The sequence below is a fragment of the Phocoena sinus genome, chromosome 17 (assembly GCF_008692025.1).
Source record: "Phocoena sinus isolate mPhoSin1 chromosome 17, mPhoSin1.pri, whole genome shotgun sequence".
Lineage (NCBI taxonomy): Eukaryota > Metazoa > Chordata > Mammalia > Artiodactyla > Phocoenidae > Phocoena > Phocoena sinus.
The window spans coordinates 13000599-13021536 of record NC_045779.1 but is presented as its reverse complement, the minus strand read 5'-3'; the positions used below and the strand labels follow the sequence as shown (position 1 = coordinate 13021536).

The following is a 20938-nucleotide window of genomic DNA, read 5'->3' as shown; positions in this document are numbered from 1 at the left end:
GGGCTGCCACATGATAGCAATGACTGGTGATAGCATCACAGGCTTGTAAGAAACGTTCTCATCTTGGCTTTAAGCCCCTGCTCCCACAGAATGGCAGTGTTGGGGCCAGAGGGAATGGGGACTTCAAAGATTTAAGTAACCTTAAGTCTGCCCAGCATTGAAGCATCATATCTTATACACTAAGTCCCTGGTTAAATCCTGCCATCCACAGATGGCAGGGGGTATCTTGTCCAGGAGGGGCTCCAGGCAGTGTCCCTTCCAGAGGTCACCTCCCCTCCACCACCGAAATCCCAAGACAGGCTCCCAGGGTCTCAACTCCTCTAATTTCCATGGCATCTCTGGGGGCACCAGGGAATCTCAAGGCTCTTTCTCCCAGGAGACCCTAAGAGGCTATGTCAAGCCCTCTCTTGGCTGACACACACCACACTGCTGATTGTCTCCTTCTGCATTTGCCCTTCGTTGGCACATGAGACCTCTCAGAAAGAAACGTGGTGAACAAGGACCCAGGTTCCCTTTTCTTACATGTTTTACTCCAATCTGGCAGTGGTTTCTACCATCTCTTGATTTCCCTGGAATTTCAACCCCCAAAGAAGGGGATGGTGGCAGAAGCCAAAATTTTGGCTTCTTTCCTTTGTTTTCTCTCTTTCTTGGTGTTTTCCCCCAAATTCAACAGCTTAAAACAACAAACATCTATTACTTGATAGTTTCTGTGGGTCAGCAATCTAGGCACAGCTTAGCTGGGTGCCTCTGGCTAAGGGTCTCTCACAAGGCACAGTCAAGGTGTCAGCTGGAGCTTTGGCCATCTCAAGGCTTGTATGGGGAATCTGTTTCTGAGCTCACTCATGTGGCTGCTGGCAGCCTCAGGTCCCCCAGGGCTGTGAGCCAGAGACATCAGTTCCTTGCCACGTGGGCATCGCCATAGGACAGCTCACAACCCAGTACCTGGCTGCCGTCAGAGCAGATGAGAGGGAGAGAGCATGAACAGGCCCAAGATGGAAACCACAGTCTCTTTGTAACCTAATTTCAGAAGTGACATCCCCCCATCACTTTTGCCATATTCTGTCCATTAGAAGAGAGTCACTAGGTCCAGACTGTATTCAAGGGGAGGGCATGACACAAGAGCATGAATGCCAAGAAGTGGGAATCACTGGGGAGGCTGCCAACCATACCTTGGTGGGACTTTTCCCACAGCCACCACTATAATGTTTGCATCCTTACTCAAATGTGAACTGGAAGAAAACTCATCGAGTCCTAAATCCTGATAGAACAGCAGATTGCACAGAGGTTACATTTGGTAGTCAGACAGCCCTGGGTTGGAATGCCAGCTCTGCCATTTACTAGCTGTATGACCTTGGTAGGCAAGTCATTTAACCTCTCTGAACTTCAGTATATGTGACACACTGGTTTATTGGGAAGATTAAATTATATAATTCTTGTAAAGGACTTAACAGAATGCTTGGCATATAATAAGCAGTTAATTAAATCAACTCAGTAGTGGTAGTAGTATCAGCAAGTTCAAATTTTAAAATAACCAAAGAGACTCATTAGAAAGAAGTCAACAAGGATATGAAAGAACTCAACAACACTATCAACCAACAGGATCTAAGTCACAAGGACCAAAAGAATCAAATACTCTCCGATGAGAGGTTAAAGAGACTCAGTAAGCAGCCAAATGACCGAATACCTGATTCACAGGCTTAATTTGGGCAACAGACATCCAAGAATAAATTCCAGTGATTTTGCCAACCATAACAGAATTGTTTTCAAATACTTTTCTTGACTGTATTACTTAATCCGATAAGAGACAGGAAAGGGGTAGAAGATTGCAACAGTTCACCACTGCAGTTCTGGCACAAGTTCGGGGGGTCATTTTTTTCTCATGAGCTTGAAATTTTTAAAACTTAATTAATTGTGGCTGCACTGGGTCTCTGTTGCCACGCACGGACTTTCTCTAGTTGCTGCGAGCGGGGTCTACTCTTCGTTGCAGTGCACGGGCTTTGCATTGCGGTGGCTTCTCTTTGTTGCAGAGCATGGGCTCTAGGTGCGCAGGCTTCAGTGGTTGTGGCACGTGGGCTCAGCAGTTGTGGCTCGTGGGCTCTAGAGCGCAGGCTCAGTAGTTGTGGCACACAGGCTTCACCGCTCTGCAGCACGTGGGATCTTCCTGGACCAGGGCACAAACCCGTGTCCCCTGCATTGACCGGCGATTCTTAACCACTGCGCCACCAGGGAAGTCCAGGGGGGGAGTCATATTGATAGTGGGGTAGGCAAGCAATTTTCAACAGCAGCCCATTTTTAACATCTTTTTATTTTTCATTGTTTTATTTTTTTAATTGTGGAAAGGCCACTTAATTCTTTGTTGCCAATGCTGATGGAATGGCATTTGCTTCGTTTCCCAGAATCATCACCAACTGAATGAGGTAATTTGGGCTTTGTTCACTTTTGAGAGTTTTAAAATGTCAATCTCCAGGATTGAGTATGTCAAGCCATGGCTGGTGCTAGCTGGCCCAGAATTATGTATAGCACTTAACTTTTGCCTCAAATAATTCTACATTGCTGAGACAAATTTGACCAGAGTCTTTATTCATAAAATATGTAGAAAGTAACTCTGGGAAATATTCATTTGATTTCCAAGTGAGGAAGACATTTCCAAGCATAAAAGCAAAGAAAGGAGGAAGGCATAGAAGAAATGATTGATAGCCCTGACTTTATAAAATATATTAATGGAGCATTTAAAGATACGGGAAACTGCCTGTGACATGCTGCTACGTCAATAAAATAAAAATTTAAAAAAACCAGCATGGACACACAGCAAAGGAAAGCATAAACAAAATGAAAAAAGACAACCCACACAATGGGAGAAAATATTTGCAAACGAAGTGACCAACAAGGGTTGAATCTCCAAATTACATAAACAGCTCATGTAACTCAGTGTCAAAAAAACAAACAACCCAATCAAAAAATGGGCAGAAGATCTAAATAGACATTTCTCCAAAGAAGACATACAGATGGCCAAGAAGCACGTGAAAAGATGCTCAACATCACTAATTAACAGAGAAGTGCAAGTCAAAACTACAATGAGGTATCACCTCACACCGGTCAGAATAGCCATCATCAAAAAATCTACAAACATGTGCAACAGAAACTAACACAGTACTGTGAAGCAATTGTACTCCAATAAAGATCTATTTAAAAAAAAAAAAAAAAAAATCTACAAACAATAAATGCTGGAGAGGGTGTGGAGAAAAGGGAATCCTCCTACATAGTTAGTGGGAAAGTAAATTGGTACAGCGACTATGGAGAACAGTATTGAGGTTCCTTAAAAAACTAAAAATAGAACTACCATATGATCCAGCAATCCAACTCCTGGGCGTATACCCAGAAAAAAACCATAATTCAAAAAGATACATGTACGCAAGTGTTCGCTGCAGCACTATTTACAATAGCCAGGACATGGAAGCAACCTAAATACCTATCAACAGAGGAATGGATAAAGAAGATGTGGTACATACATACAATGAACTATTACTCAGCCATAAAAAGGAACGAAATTGGATAATCTGTAGAGATGTGGATGGACCTAGAGACTGTCATACAGAGTGAAGTAAGTCAGAAAGAGAGAAACAAATATCGTATATTAATGCATATATGTGGAATCTAGAAAAATAGTATAGATAAATTTATTTGCAAAGCAGAAATAGACACACAGACGTCGAGAGCAAATGTATGGATACCAAAGGGGGCAAAGGGGTGGGATGGATTGGGATTGACATATATACACTACTATGTATAAAATAGATAACTAATAAGAACCTACTGTATAGCACAGGGAACTCTACTCAATACTGTTAATGACCTATATGGGAATAGAATCTAAAAAAAAGAGTGGATATATGTATATGTATAACTGATTCACCTTGCTGTACAGCAGAAACACAACATTGTAAACTATACTCCAATAAAAATTAATACATAAAAATAAAAATGTTTTTAATTTTTAAAATTTATTACAACCTGAAAAAAAAAACCTAGCATGGACATTATAATTTCCATGTTGTAAAATCTATATCTGAGATACATATACATGAGAAATATACTAAATGCTAAAAGAATTATGGGTGATTTTTTTTCTTCTCTGTTTTTTTTGAATTTTCCATATTTTCTATATTAAACAGAACCCAAAATGATGTTTTAAACAAATTTAACCCAGCCAAAACTGAATAGTTTCATTCTCAAACTAAACTCATTTATGCTTGAGTCATATATTCCTACAGGCATTTTAAAATCAATGGATGAATTCTATTTAACTCAGTGACAGACCAAAGACAAAGCACGGGTTTGTGAGAAGATGATCCATGGGAAAACTGGGACAAGAATGCTCTGAAATGGAAAGTTCTTCCAGACTTTGAAGAAGCATAATATGCAGGTGGATCTAATTTGGTCCTGTTACAGAAAGGTAGCAGCACAAAAAAAGAAAGAAAAGAAAGAAGAAAAAGCAAAGGAAAACTTCCTTAATTCCCAGGTGAACCATGGTATTCCTCTGCTGCTATGTGATGTGAAACCTCACCCTTCCAGGCCCGGCCTGATTACACTGGAAAACCACCTCCGTTTACATGTTCCCAGGCATCTACACTCGGCACTAAGGATGGCTAATCCTGGTGCCCAAACCTGGCATGTGATTCAGGTGTACTATGTAGATAGTTCAAATAACTAAAAACAGGAAGAGGAGACTTTCAGGAAAGGGAGTTATTTTCTAAGAACCAGCTGATGATTCTGAGCAGAGTAAACAGTAATATTCGGGGACTATGGGGGATTGTGTGTATAGGACAGAGCTCTAAGGAAGACTTGGAGTAGTCATTGTGGGAGACGTCCTGCAACTGGGAAAGCTTTCCAGAATGGGAAGGCTCTTTCTCCCAGAATCCAAGAGCTTCCCCAAAACCACTCCTTTTACATCATCACCTTTTTTAGTCTCATTATGTCTTGCTGAAAATTAAAGGTAAAAACATAATATAAACCCTCAAATGTAGGTGTGAAACTCAGAGTTTTGGTTAAGGAACGTATTACTAAAACTAAAATAAGCTTTTTAAAGAAGAGAACTTAAGTTGTATGTATAAAATGTGCCAAAAGCCAGGGAATAAATAATTGAGAGGGTAATTAAGGCCAGATCAAATATCTAGTGAGTTCATCTGAGTAAGCAAATAAGTCTTTGTTCTTAATGGCATAATAAAAAAATAGTTCATCATATAAAAACGATCTGCATTTTTTTTAATTCTCTGACTTTGTTCACTACCCTCCCAGTAACTGCAACATTTTGATCTGTTTTCTGCCAGCCCTTTAGTGCCTTTAACTCCTTATATTCTCCCATCCTTCTCACCCTCCCCAATCTTCTCTTTAATCCTCTGCACCCTCCAACCGAGCTCTTTCTCCCTTTTTATTCAATTTATAATGTCTTATACATAGCAGGGTCTATATTAATGTTTGTTCACTTTAATTGAATTGAAAGCCATTGCATCCATTGCACTCCACTATTCAATATTTGAGAATGTCCTGGGCATTGTTTATACAGGCACTGTTTATACAGGCAGTCTTCACTTTTCCTGCACACAAGTGCAGGACTGTCTCCATAGAAGTGACCATGCAACCTGAAGCCATAACAATCTATCTTGATAATCAATGGGGAAAATTATGTTTGTTCCATGACCTTTATGTATTTTTGTCAAAAGATGGAAAACTCTCTTACTCTGTTATAAATGTGTAAGGGAATCACCAAAATATAGTGAAATATTTATTACACGATAATTTAAAACATTAGAAATATTGATCATTAAATGCCTTGTTTCTTTGTGACAAGCTTTATCACGGGTAGTTTGGGTAGTGCTTACCTACCTTCTCATTATATAACTTACAACATGAAGTGGGCATCTTTTTTATGCCTTGGCAAATTGTCATACTCCTTTCATAGTTGGGATCAGCTTCCAGTATTTTTTTCCTTTGTGCTTTCAATGTCGAAAAATACCTGCAAGAGTTCCTTTAATGTGAAATGTTGACAGCTTCATTTCTTCTGGGACATCGTCCTCCTTTCCAGTACGACCGTTTTCCTCATTTATGTCAGTAAGTTTGTCTTCACTAAGTTCCTCTGGCTGCATAGCTAGAGTTGAATGATGGCTGTGTCCACATCCCTGGCGTCAGCTATTTCTTCTATAACTACATTTACGTTTGAGTCACATTTCCCCTCTGCGTTATCTGCATTATTGCTGCACTTTAAGCTTTGTTGGCCTATTCTCTCTTACTATATCCATTTTTGTAAAATGCCACACGGGTTTATCACCAGAAGACAAGGGAGCAACACAGCTACACACTTTGCTGTCTGTCTGTGAACTGAGTAACACAGATACAGTGACCAATCGCACACCTACAGACTTCAAAAGAAGTGGCACAATTTGTCACAGAACTAGATGCACAGCTGTAATTTGCATAGTGATTTGTAGAGTTAAGACCTAGCACTAGTACCAAATTTGGGCTGTACTCGGAGGACTGATATCATTTAACTAAACCATGGTTACTGAAATTCGTGTATATCAGAGCCATGAAAAGTGAGGGCACCTGTATTTTCTTTCTGTAGGTAAAAGATTCTTACGTAGTAGATTTTAATAATGCCACAGAGTTGGTCCTGGCCTCTACTCTGCTGGTCCTGAGAAAATACAACCAACCATTGTTATTAAAGTTATCTCATAAAAATTCTAGAAACATGAAGTGGTTTTACTTAAGAAAAAAAGTAGCGTGGACATGCAGCTAATGTTATATTCTTCTTGGTGACACAAAACATTTCAAATATTTATCTATATCTCTTTTTTTTTTTTTTTTTTTTTGTAAGCGGTACGTGGGCCTCTCACTGTTGTGGCCTCTCCCATTGTGGAGCACAGGCTCCGGACGCGCAGGCTCAGCGACCATGGCTCACGGGCCCAGCTGCTCCGCGGCATGTGGGATCTTCCCAGACCGGGGCACGAGCCCGTGTCCCCTGCATCGGCAGGCGAACTCTCAACCACTGTGCCACCAGGGAAGCCCTATCTATATCTCTTAATAGAAAACAGAGATTAATAGATAATATTTTTCAATCATCACCTGCCCTCTGGGAGGTTCTAAGTATAAATTAACTAAGTATAAAAATAACTAGATTCGTGAGCTGTTTTTCCTGAATTCTCTCTTTATATTAATACTTATTTCATTAATACAAATACATATTTTCCCAGTTGTTTAGGCCAGACAAAGCTTCAGGATGGACTTTTTTTAGGATATGACATTTGAGTTCTGCATTCTAAAAGTAAGTACAGTTCACTACTAAATAAAGTAGTTTGCCACTTAAAAAAAAAAATAACTAGATTCACATTTGGTTTTCCAGTTCTCCACCCTTCATTCACAGAGCCTTTTGTTCATGCTGCTTCCAAACTATTATTTGGTTACCACATTGTATTTAATGAGCTTCTCACAGTGTGACATCAAATATCTTTATAGATTACGTTCCCTTTTTTAAAAATTTCCATGGAAACCTCTCCTGCTCTAATGAATTCTCCTAGTATTGAATTGTAAATACCTCCTTTGTGTCAAGATGCACCCACTTTGGTGCTACAAATTTTTCTACCCTAAATAATTTTACTCCACTCCACTCTAGGTGAGAACATTCTTCAAGCTTTACTGGCGACTGTGCCTTTCCTTTGGCCCCAGCTATAACAACTAGTTCTCCCAGTATGTACTTCACTGAAGGTGTGGTTATTATTTTTAGGTCTTCTGTGGTGATTCTAGAAGAAGAATAACGGAAAATTTAGAAGGTACCTTTTTAAAAGCCAGCAACACTGATCTTCAAAAACAATGCCACGTTCCAGGTTGCCATGGGGCTCTAAGAAACAACACCCAACCAAATAAATCCAAAAACAATGAAAAGGAGGGAAACTCTTGGGCCTAACCTTGTCACACCACACAAAGACTTTCGTAATTGCAAAAATTTTCTTCGAATTTAACCAAAGTTTATTTGGTGAATTCTAGTATATTATGTATATCTATTGATAGGGAAGTCAAAGTAGTCTTGGTAGGTGGTAAGTACCAAATAGATTCATGCTTTGTTTTTCTTCATCAACTTCAGAAATTCCATAACCTAATACCAAACATATTGTTTTCCCAGCAGAAAATTATACTCAAAACTTTATCTTTTAACTTAAAATCAAAATCCATTTCAGCCAAGTATTTTTAAATAGGTTGATGAAGGTGCGTGTAGTACCTAAAGGCTGCCACACTGAGGCGTGTGGTGCATTGTTTTGTGACTGGCTTTCAGATCGCAACTACTTAAATCTTCCCTGTAAGCAATAATAGTAGTCAAGAAATTGAATTTGGAAAGCCCAGATGGAACCTGATTTGTAGGCATCTCCTTTTCCGTGTGTATGGGTGGTGGGAGTTGATTGCTAAAAAGAGTCTACCTATTAGAAGGAAAGCATACCCCCATGTTCTTCACGGTTATCATGTGTTAGAGTAATGGGAAATAGAAGGTCACATGATCATCTTTTTTCTAGAAACATCACCTAAACCATAAAAGGGAAATCATCGATGTCCTATTACTTAAAGCACTGAAGCAAGGAGGTCTCTGAATCGTCCTCTTCAGCACTGGACAGTCATCACACTGTGATCATTCTCATTTTGTCTGACCAGATGGAGAACGGCTGCGATTCTTAGAGAGTTAAAAAAAATCACAAATATAGCATATGCAATATGATGACACCCTGTTTATTTGTCAGACGAAGAACATGTTCTGCAAGTCTTGGAAATTAGATCCACTCCAGAATAGAACACTAGAGGACAGCTTCCTTAGTTAATGTAGTGTTTGAAAATGAAGAACTTTAAAATGAAGCCATGTGAGGACTTCCCTGGTGGCGCAGTGGTTAAGAATCCACCTGCCAATACAGGGGACACGGGTTCGAGCCCTGGTCCAGGAAGATCCCACACGCCGCAGAGCAACTAAGCCCGTGTGCCACAACTACTGAGCCTGTGCTGTAGAGCCCGGGAGCCACAACTACTGAGCCCGCACGCCTGGAGCACGTGCTCTGCAACAAGAGAGGCCACTGCAATAAGAAGCCTGCACACCACAGTGAAGAGTAGCCCCCGCTCGCCACAGCAAAGACCCAACACAGCCAAAAATTAATTAATTGATTAACTAAATTAAAAATAAAATGAAGCCATGTTAATGTCCTAAAAATATATAAAACATTTGACAGTTATAAGAAAAAGTGATAAATCTAAAACAATTGAGTTTTTAAATACAGCTCAGTGATTAAGACAGCAGACAGGAAAAATTTTTAGTAAGACTATAGATGATAAGGACTTCCCTGGTGGTCCAGTGGTTAAGACTCCATGATCCCAATGCAGGGGGCCCGGGTTCGATCCCTGGTCAGGGAACTAGATCCCACATGCATGCCACAACTAAAAGCCCGCATGCCGCAACGAAAAAACCCTCCACGCCACAATGAAGATCCCACACACAGCAGCTAAGAGCCGGCACAGCCAAATTAATTAATTGTTTTAAAAAATTTTTTTTAAAGTGTAATTAATAAGCTTAATCTAATAAACACATACTAGAATCCACACCCAATAATTAGAGGATGAATACTGTTTTCAAGCACAACTGGAACCTTTGCAAAAACTGACGATATACTAGGCCGTAAAGCAAGGTTCAAGGGGTACCAAAGAACCTATATCACATAGACCATATGCTCTGGCTGTAATGCAGTTGTTAGAAACTATTTATAAAAATATGACTCAAAGAAAACTCACAATTTAAAATATAAAAATATTTATGAAGAGCTCATGGTTTAAAGAAACCAAAGAAATTTTTCAATATTTACAACTGAATGGAAGTAAAATTATATGTCAAAACATATAAAATGTAGCTAATGTACTACTGAAGGGGAATTTATAGTTTTAAATAAATATATTAGAAAAGAATAAGGTGTCCAAATGAATAAGCTAAGCTTTCAACTCAAGAAATTAGAAAAAGAGTCAATGAAAGAAAGAAAGAGCGGAAAGCAATGAAACAGAAATCAAAGGTTCATCTTCCCTACCATATCTTTGTTTTATATTTAATTCATTTCTGCTCTAGGCCTAGATGGTTTACTCCCCAAATAATAATAGAGTAATATAACCCTGATACCAAAGCAAGACAAGGACAAAATAAGAAAGGAAATTATAGGCCTATCTCACTCAAAACTGTAGATGTAAATATTAGCAACCTTAATCCAGCCAACATAATAAGAGTACATATCATAACCAAATTGGCTTATCCCAGGAATACAAGGATGATTTAATGATAGAAAATTTCTTATGGAAATTGATCATAACAACTATATGATGATGTTAATGCATGAAGAAAGATTATTTGCTAAAATTCAATACCCATTAGTGACCAAAAATAAACAACCTAATACAGAACAGAACATCTGTAATGTACTCAACCCTCGGTTTCAAAATTAATGTAAATGGAGAAGAGTCAAAAATAGCCAAGACAGTTTTGAAATGGGACAGTATGGGGAGACATCCTGCCAAACTCAACAGATTCTATGTAAACCATGGTGTGGTGTTGGTGAATGGATATAAACCAAAGTGCATTACAGCAATTCCACCCTTGAAAGAAAACTTGATACTTGACAGAGGTCGTATACTACCTCACTGGGGAAAAAACGACCCATCCAAATGAGTGCAGTAGTGCAACTGGGCTTCCACAATGGAAAAATAAATTAATAAATCCCAACTGAGGGGCTTCCCTGGTGGTGCAGTGGTTATGAATCCGCCTGCCAATGCAGGGGACACGGGTCCGAGCCCTGATCCGGGAAGATCCCACATGCCGCGGAGCAACTAAGCCCTTGTGCCACAACTACTGAGCCTGTGCTCTACTAGGAAGCTGTGCTACTAGAGCCCGCGAGCGACAACTGCTGAAGCCCGTGTGCCACAACTACTGAAGCCTGCACGCCTAGAGCCTGTGCTCTGCAACAAGAGAAGCCACCGCAATGAGAAGCCCTCGCACCGCAACGAAGAGTAATCCCCGCTCGCAGCAACTAGAGAGAGCCCGCATACAGTAACGAAGACCCAATGCAGCCACTAAATAAATAAATAAATAAAAATCCCAACTGAATATCATGTAAAAAACATCATTTCTGGGAGGTTTAAGGCCTACATTTAAAATGAAACTGTAAAACGGCTTTTTGAAGAAAATACAAGATAATAGATTTATGATATTAAGGCAGAGATGGGTTCTTAAATAAACTTATACATTTAATGTTGATAAAATTAAAGACATATATCAGTACAACAAGGACATGATGAAAATAGGAAGCAATAAGCTGCAAGGCAGGAAGATGTTCATAATGCGTATAACTGAAGGATTAATATTCAGAATATGAGGATGAAAGCTTAATAGAAAAAATGGGCAAAAATATGGGTGAACAATTTATACAATGGCCTGTCATTATATTAAAGCTTTTCAATATAAATTATAATCAGGGAAATATGAAGTAAAACAACAAAATACAATTTCATACCCATTAATTTTTTTAAATTGAAATCTTAACAAAACCAAGGGTTAGTAAGTTGTAGAACAATGGGAACTCTCATTCACTGCAAATGAAAGTATTTACTGATTTAGACAGAAAATGGCAACATTTATTAAAGTGAAAGGTATGTAAGTCCATGACCCAGCAAATTATTCCTAGATATATATCATAAAGAAACTGTCACACATGTCTAGGAGAAATGTGCAAGGCTGTTCACTGCAATCTTGTAACAATGAAATATCAGAAGCAACCCAACTGACCATCAACAAAATAAGAGATATATTGTGCATTTACCTATAATGGAATGCCATATAACAGTTAAAGTGAATAAATCATCAAATTAATAAGTGTCAAAAACATAATATTGGAGAGAAAAGCCAACTGAAGAGTGACACATCATGATCTCACTGGCATGAAATTTCAAAGCATACACATATTATATATTGTTCATGAATCCATATGTATGAAGCAAAACAGAAAATCATGCACGGAAATGATGTCAAATTTAGGATACTGATTGGTGGAGGGGAGGAAAATGGGATCTGAGAGTGATAAAAAGGGAGCTTTAGTTTTATCTATAACGTCTTGATTTTCTTTTTAAAAGATTTGATAAATATGGCAAGATGTAGTTGGTGGGCACACGGATGACATATTCTTCTCTGTATTTTTCCTGTTTGCTTAAAGTATACTGTAATTTTTAAAAAGAAAGATCATAATATTCTCTCCAATACAAAAGTATGGCAGTCATTTGCACTGGAGGGAGAGAAGGCAGGATAAGATGAGAAAGTCCCCATGCAAGTCTCCAGCAAGTCAGGCGCTTACGTGCTAACATGTAACACCCTTTCTGTGCTTGGAAAAGGGGAGGCTTCCCCGTTAGGACTGAGACAAATAGACCATGGATCCCAATGCTAGGAGAGGAGAGAGAGAAATTACTATGACTTTTTCCTTCCCCTTTGTTCCTGCCTTGTTGGTCCCAATCTCTTTCCTTGCATCTCTTCTTCTCTAGAGTGGCATGGAAAGCCACAACCCCGTAACTTTAAGGGAGGATTATTAGCTAATCATACTGCTTTGTCTCTGCCATCCCCACCAGGAGACTTCCTCCAAGCTTTGGAGGACCTCTGTTTATTAGAGGAAAACAAAATTCCAGGGTATATACAATCACATACCAGAATTTTCCCCTAGTTTGAGGCATTGGACTGTTAATAGAAATTCAAGCATGTATGAAAGTTCTACTGAAGCTATTTGGCCAACAAATTATTGAGTCTTAAATAAAGGAGAATTGTACTGAGTGAAGTAAGTCAGAAAGAGAAAAACAAATACCGTATGCTAACACATATATACGGAATCTTAAAAAAAAGTGGTCATGAAGAACCTAGGGGCAGGACGGGAATAAAGATGCAGACCTACTAGAGAAATGGACTTGAGGGCATGGGGTTGGAGGGGAAGGGTAAGCTGGGACAAAGTGAGAAAGTGGTATGGACATATATACACTACCAAATGTAAAACCAATAGCTGGTGGGAAGTAGCTGCATAGCACAGGGAGATCAGCTAGGTGCTTTGTGACCATCTAGAGGGGTGGGATAGGGAGGGGTGGGAGGGAGATGCAAGAGGGAGGAGATATGGGGATATATGTATATGTATAGCTGATTCACTTTGTTATAAAGCAGAAACCAACACAACATTGTAAAGCAATTATACATCAATAAAGTTGTTAAAAAAAGAATTGTTTTAATGTTTATCAACTTGTTAATACCACAGGTATTTAAATTATATTTAATAAAATTGTATTTAACTCATGTCTTATATTCTTGGCTATATCTCTATATTTTCATTACTATTTCTAATATAGTGATGGTTTCTAATAATATATTATTGGATTGCTCACTATGAACAGAATTCTCACTGTGTAAATACAGAATGCTGCTTATGATGGGTTCAGAAATTCTACTTAACTGGATGTAAAAAAAAATTAAAATTTTAAGTACTGAATTTTCCAAAGCAAGATATATGTATAATTTAAGAATTATTTTACTTTTAATTGTGTTCTAATATGGTTAAAATTCAAACAATCCAAATGGGTATAAAATGAAAGGTAATACTCTTTCCCATATATTGTCCACCAGTCCCCCTCCCCACAGCAGCCACTGTTACAAATATTCTATGTGTTTCTCTAAGGTCCTTTACAAATAGACAAACATGCATCAAAAAAAACTTTTTAAAAAGTCCATTCCATAGGAATTGGACTTGTATTCTTAACTCAACTTAGCACATTCAATGCTCTTCTTTTGAGGCCAAATAGTGCAGAATCTTCAGACTTGGGGTCAGACCCAATCACAAGAGTGAGATTTCAAAGGAGCCATGATAAAGGTGACACAATAAATAATTGTCCATTAAACTTTTTATAGGAAAGTCAAGAGAGAATAGAGTGTCCACGCAGTAAGTTCCAAGACTTGAGTGTGCTACCAATTAGACAGAAACAATTAAGTGACATAACTAGTGTTATGATGTATCATGTAAGGATATCAAAATATTTAGGTAATTGTTTTGTCCACAATTGAATGGAATCTTAAAAAGGACCGATTATGCAAAAGCATATCTAAATTGTTGCTTTCTTAATCATCCTAAGGTTTAGCGAGGTCTGAAGTACTACCAGAGGCTGCCCAATTAAGGTGTTTTGCCACCTTTGCTAAAATGTTATCAGTAATAAGTAGTCTGAGACAAAATTCTCAAGAAAGAACACGTGATGTAAAAGAGTATAGTTCATATTAGCTTGTTACTTTTTTTTTTTTTTTTTTTTTTTTTTTACGGTACGTGGGCCTCTCACTGTTGTGGCCTCTCCCGTTGCGGAGCACAGGCTCCAGACGCGCAGGCTCAACGGCCATGGCTCACGGGCCCAGCCGCTCCGCGGCATGTGGGATCTTCCCGGACCGGGGCACGAACCCGTGTCCCCTGCATGGGCAGGCAGACTCTCAACCACTGCGCCACCAGGGAAGCCCTAGCTTGTTACTTTTTAACCGAACGTATTTGGTATTTCCCATGGATAAAAAGGATTTCTCATGTTTATTTTCCAAATCTGCATTTGGGACCAGTTTGTAAGAAAAATGTCACCTTTGTCTTTTAGGCTCTTCTAACATATAGGAGTGACCCAACCATGAGAAAAATGTTGAATCATCTGTATTTCTATATCATGCCTGTGTTTAACGTTGATGGATACCATTTTAGCTGGACCAATGTAAGTCACTTTGCCTATCCAACTGAAAAAATCATGGAAAACAGTCCTGAAACAGGAAAGAACCTTGGTGGGCAGCTAGCCTAGTGCTTCCAGAGCTACAAAGGAGACTTCCACTCCCTTCCCCAGCATAGCAGCAACCTTTTGATTTCCTTTATTGTTTGGCTTTGTCTAAGATTTCATGTAAATAAAGATTTCTCCTTCCAAATAAATTGTGAAAAAAATCACTAGTCCAGTTCAGCTCACTCAATTTTGCCTGTGAAGAAATAAGGGCAAGAGAAGGTAAGAGAAAAGTTTGTGGCAGAAATTGGACCATGAACCTGAGTCTCCGATGCTAATCCTGTCCTCTTCCCACTCCCGGAACTTTATTCCCAAGGGAACTCTCCCTCCCGCTCCGTGCTGTGATTCATTCACTGACTGAGCTACTAAAACGCATGGGAATAATCTCTTAAGTGTTTTTTCTGCACCTCTTTTTTTCATTACATCTAGGATCGATTTTGGAGAAAAACAAGGTCGAGGAACTCAAGGTTTCGCTGCCGTGGAGTGGATGCCAATCGAAACTGGAGGGTGAAATGGTGCGGTAAGTTGGGGATTAATAGGGATTCAGATCCAAAGGTATCCATATCTTTCACTCTCAAAAATGATGAGCCCACTGGGACTCCAACGTAAGACTGATGTCTTTGTGTATGTGAAAACCTCCTACGTTGTACATTGTAGCTATAATTTGCAAAAGAAAATGAAAGCATTTTTATAAAAGTATGAAAGAATCAAGGATTTAAATCTGTCAACCCAATCCTGAAAATTGAAAATTTAAACACAGATGTAAAAGCAGAAAGCTAAGGAATATTTGTCATTCAGAAACTAAAACAGGAACTGTGGTATGTGGTATAAATCCAGTGGAATGTATTCATCCTTTCACTGAGGGTAACACTGATCCCGCCTTCATCTAAGACGATCAGAGCTGCCAAATCCTTGTCTAGAACCTACCAACCTGCCAATCATACACTGATTGACCACTCACATGGCGAATGTATTTCCACTACATTCCGTGTTTCATAATAGTTACCTTTCAAGTAAGGAGAGGATGTCATTTTAAGGAAGGAAACTCTTGTGGCAAAATAAAGAAGCAGGTAGTAGCAAAAGAGAGAGAAACAGGAAATTAGCCATAGCTACATAGAAGATGGGTAGTATACCTCTCCCCATCTTGGGTTTTCGGCTGGGGCTCTTAAACAGAAAGACAGATTAACAAGAGGAAAATGGTTTATGAATGTGCACTGCACATGTCACATGGAAGAAACCTCATGAAAAGTAACTCAAAGTGGCAACTTAGAACACCAGCTTATACAGTGTCTTCAACAAAGAGCAATAAACTTGTAGAGAAATGATAGTACAAAGGAATACAGTTTTAGGCTTCCAAAGGCAGCCAACTGTGGGAAGGTAAATATATGAGGGGTAACTAATGCAGGAAGGTTTGTTCGCTGATTCCTGTGGTGCTGTCTCTGGGTTAAGAGTCTGTCTCCAGTAGGAGAATTTATGTCCTGTCTTTAGGCAGAAAAGGGGAGGGTGGAGAGAGCTTTTCCTGCATTTCCTGCTGCTTAATTGCCTTGGGCTCGAAATAATTTTTATGTCAAAGAGGCATATTTGGGGGTGACATATTCTGGTTTCCTTCGCTAGTTATCGTACTTGGCAACAGCGGTGAGGGAAAGGAGAAGTGTTACCCACGTGCAGTTCTAAGGAGCTGCCCTTTCTCAGTGTCCTTCCTTAACGCCCTCAAAGTATAACCGTTGTGTAACGGAAAGTCTTCTGTGAGTCTCTTAGAAATGAAGCCCAAGACAAAAGCCCTCCTTCTATGAGGCTTTGGTTCTGTACTCGATGCCACTCTTCCCATCCCCACCAGCATCAGGTGGAATAACTGCGTGTGGCTGAGACTTCTTGCACAGAACCCTCCAGGCAACCTCTTTAATCAGCTAGAATTGGTAAATCAGAATATGGTAGAGCAGAAACAATATGGTTCTAGAATATGACAGATACATGGTTTCATTCTACCATTATTAGCTCAATGATTTGGAAGATTTTCTTCAATCTACCAAATTAATAATAATACCCAGCTCATAGGGTTCTTACGGAAATTAAAGGACTTTCCATCTGTTTAATGACTGATTCAGTCCTAGCTCCAAAAAGGGGTCTACATCTCAGTGACCCAACCCTTCTCCCCCACCCTCCAGAACAGTCAATTCACCTCTGAGCCTCAGGTCAGTTGTTTGTGAAGCTACCTCTTTCCTTCAGGAGAGGGTTGTGATGATGAGCCATGAGGTAAGCTTTAAGGTGTTTGCACTTATGAGAGAAGGAAAAGCATTGCATAAATACTATAAAGGGGTATTATTGATGGCTGTTTAGATTGAGAAATTTTTTTCTTCAGCCTGGACTGAGACAGCAAACTTGTTCAAATTAACTCCCTGATACCACTAACTTTTAAAAAATTCTCTTTTGTCCATCTCTGAGATGGGGCCATTTTGCATGCTCATAACGATGTGTCCCGTTTCACTAGCTGGCAGGTACCCACATCCATAGGTGTGTCACGGGCGTGATACCCACAATCACCTGAGTACCAGGAATGGTAACTGAGCTGAGTCATACTAGCAGGCCAGCCAGCTCTGCCGGTGTAAAGCTAGACTCTTGTTTATATACGGTTACAAAGTAGTGGCTTGCTTCCCTCTGTTCTTCCTTTCCCCAGCCTGTTTCCTTCATACATATCCCTTCTTTGATTTCTTAGTTCCAAACTGTGGTCCCAACTGGAATTCCTTTGATTCTCCCCATTTATGAATCATCCTGATTCTTCCTGTGAGTCAGCACTCAAGATGAACAGGGGATTTTTGTCAAATGTCAGTTGCAAAAAATGACCTTGATAGACCGTTGTAAATGATGTAGGAATGCAGACTGCCTGGCTAGGCCCATCTCCTTCCCCACAAGGTCTCCTAAATAGATTCAGCTGACCTGACAGGCAGGCAGCTGTGACTCCCTCCCTCACAGCATCAAATCCGTCTCCCCACAGCTATTTGCCTGGTTAAGGGGACAGTGAACCTCACTGAGGGAACCACTCTCAGATCAAGGGTATTGAAGTAAATGAAATCCCTAAGTGAACCTCCAAACAAACATCCATAATATAATTGATATAGAAATGCCCAGGACCACTGAAAACACTATAGAGTCAACACTGAACTGACAAAAACAAATGTTTCTTTCTCTGAAATTGGTGAGTCTCAGACTTAAAGAGGAGATCATGAAACTGCTTTTAATCATGAAATAGTCTGAGGACTCGCATATGACAGCGTGAAGATTTAGTGCACTCAATGTGGAGTAGGCAGACAGCTTAGAGCACACACATGGAAACAGGAACATTTTTCCAATACTTCAGCGCTCCCCCTGGGAGCTTTCAGGCCATGAAATACATATAAGCGCTCTGAAAGCCCAGCAGCGGGACTCAACAAGTCAGAGTAGTGGTGGGAACCAAGAATAAATAGATAAATGTCATTCATTTACCAAAGTTAATTGAGCACATACTCTCTGCTAGACCCTGTATTGTTGTTTCTTCCTTCCTCTTTTTAGAGCACACTGTGAGCACAGATTTTTCCAAATTGGAATAAATCAAGGAGAAAAGCAAAGGGTTTGGATGACATTCGTACTAAGCTTCAACCTGTGAATAATTCAAGTGTTGCCTGAACGTAAATTACTATTAGGACAACCTACACATGCGAGAACATGTTTGCAAATCATATATTCTGATAAGGGACTCAGAATATCAAAAGAACTCTTACAACACAATAAAAAGGCAACCCAATTTTAAATGCACAAATGATTTGAAAAGACATTTCTCCAAAGAAGATATACAAATGGGAATAAGCACATAAAAAGTTGCTCAACATCATTAGCCGTCAGGAAAATGCACATCAAGATACCACTTCATACCCACTAAGTGGCTATAATCAAAAAGACAGACAATAGCAAGTGTTAGTGAGGGTGTGGGAAAAATTGGAACACTCATACTTGCTGCCGGGAATGTAAAATGATGTGACCACTTCGGAAAAATGTTTAATAGTTCCTCAAAAGTTAAACAGAGTTACCACATGACCTAGCAATTCTATTCCTAGGCATATACCCACAAGAAATGAAAACATGTGTCCATACAATACTTGTACATGGACGTTTATAGCAGCATTACTAATAGCCAAAAAGTATAAAAAACCCAAATGGCTATCGACTGATGAACAGATAAATGAAATATGGTATATCCATACAATAGAATATTATTTGGTCACAGAAAAAGAATTAAGTACTGATATATGCTGCAACATGGATGAACCTTGAAAATATGCTAAGTGAAATAAGTCAGTCACAAAACAAATATTGTATGATTCTATTTATATAAAATGTCCAGAATAGGCAAATCCATAGAGACAGAGTAGATTAGTGGTTGCCAAGGGCGAGGGAGGCGGAGTAGTGAATGCTAATGGGTAAGGGGGTTTCTCTGGGGAGTGATGAAAATGTTTTTTAATTAGACAGTGGTGATGATCGTGACTACACTAAAATTCACTTAATTGTACACTTCAAAAGAGTGAATTTTATGGGATGTAATTATAGCTCAATAAAACTGTTATAAAGAATTTTAATTACCATTTAGGACCAAATTAGGCATTTACTAAAATACAACTACTCTTTTTAGAACACTCAATTACCTAATATTGTAAATTACATGTAATATGGAGAAAACCATATTTTTTGGGAGCCCAATCACATATGCCCCTCTCCACATATGCCCTTCTCCTCTCAGTACCCCCTCACTCTATCAAAATAAGAGGGGTCTGTTTCGGTTGGGCAAATATTTTGCTAGATCACCTGAGATGAAAAGGGAAACTACTACCTAGTGATTGTTTCCAGCCAATGCCTGGGAAAGTACAAGAGAAGTTCACTGGCCTGCTTTCCAGTGAAAAAGGAAAGTTCCTCCAGAGGAGAGGAGAGTTCCTCCAGCTGAAGGGCTTTAGTTTTTAGAGAGCTATTCTAGCTAAGAACCTGGGCTGACTTGCTATAAAGATATAGGGAATTTCAGAGAACTGGGGGCGAGGAGAGGGAAAGAAAACAGAGGTAACGTTGCTAGGATATCTAGAAAGGGATTTGGAATTCCAGGATGTCTAGTGAGGATTTTAATTAACTTTTGCTGTGAAGTATGTAAATTCTCTTCAGTATGTATTCCATAACCAGCACCGCTGTTCATATTCGGTACAAGCTACTTTACTTACTAAGGCTTTGTGGAATTGGGTCTGCTATTTGGGGCTATGAGGAAGTGCTGAGTCTGGCCTCCAGGTAAGCTCAGGGAGAGACCTGTTCCACATCGAATTTCCAGAGGCATGGAACTCACAACAGGAGTGCAAGTGAATTTACATCATCAGAGATTCACGGACAAGAGTTGGATAACTTTGGGCTCAGAGTGATGAATTAAACATCAACTACATGGTCAAACTAGACCCTTAAGATCCCTGTCACCTCTGCTAAGGGTGATTCTAACATGTTACACGTAAACCCAGTTTTGAATTAAAACAAATGCATTGAGCACCTTCATTCTTTCCAGGATAGAAGATCACAAGGCTAAACTACAAATCCCTCTAAGACTTCAAGAAAATACAAAAACTTTCATTTTCTTCTCTCGTGATTCAAACACATATTTTCAAGCTAATCCCCCACTAAAAAGAGCTATTTTATCTTTTGTAAAATCACTTTTAAATCCAATTTTTCCTAACCCAGATACTGATTATATGCAAAACTCACTTCATCTCCCTGTTTTATAGTTCATGTCTCTTGTGCAAAACACACCCAATGCTTTTAAAACTGAGCTTTTTGTAACCACAGATTAAATAATGTTTGGTATTGATTGTGTGGGTGTATGTGTACACAAAACGATATATTGTTTTATTTCTCTGATCATTCTTCTGGGTAAATATGTAAGAATTTACATGTGAATAACAATATCTTTATTTATAACATCTATTCCAACATCATGAACAAATATCTTTGTTGAAGCTTTTGAAAATGATGTTACAAAGTTTAAAAACCTTTTACAAATAGCTCATCT

The 20938-nt window shown here is 39.1% G+C and overlaps 1 protein-coding gene across 1 annotated transcript in view; it reads left to right on the top strand.

Annotated features, from left to right (window-relative positions):
- Positions 1-20938, top strand: part of CPA6 (carboxypeptidase A6) — a 265180-nt gene that overhangs the window by 206832 nt on the left and 37410 nt on the right. Inside the window, exons 7-8 of the mRNA XM_032610184.1 lie at positions 14707-14817; positions 15304-15394. Of these exons, the coding sequence (XP_032466075.1) occupies positions 14707-14817; positions 15304-15394 (202 nt within the window). The remainder of the gene's footprint in view (positions 1-14706; positions 14818-15303; positions 15395-20938) is intronic.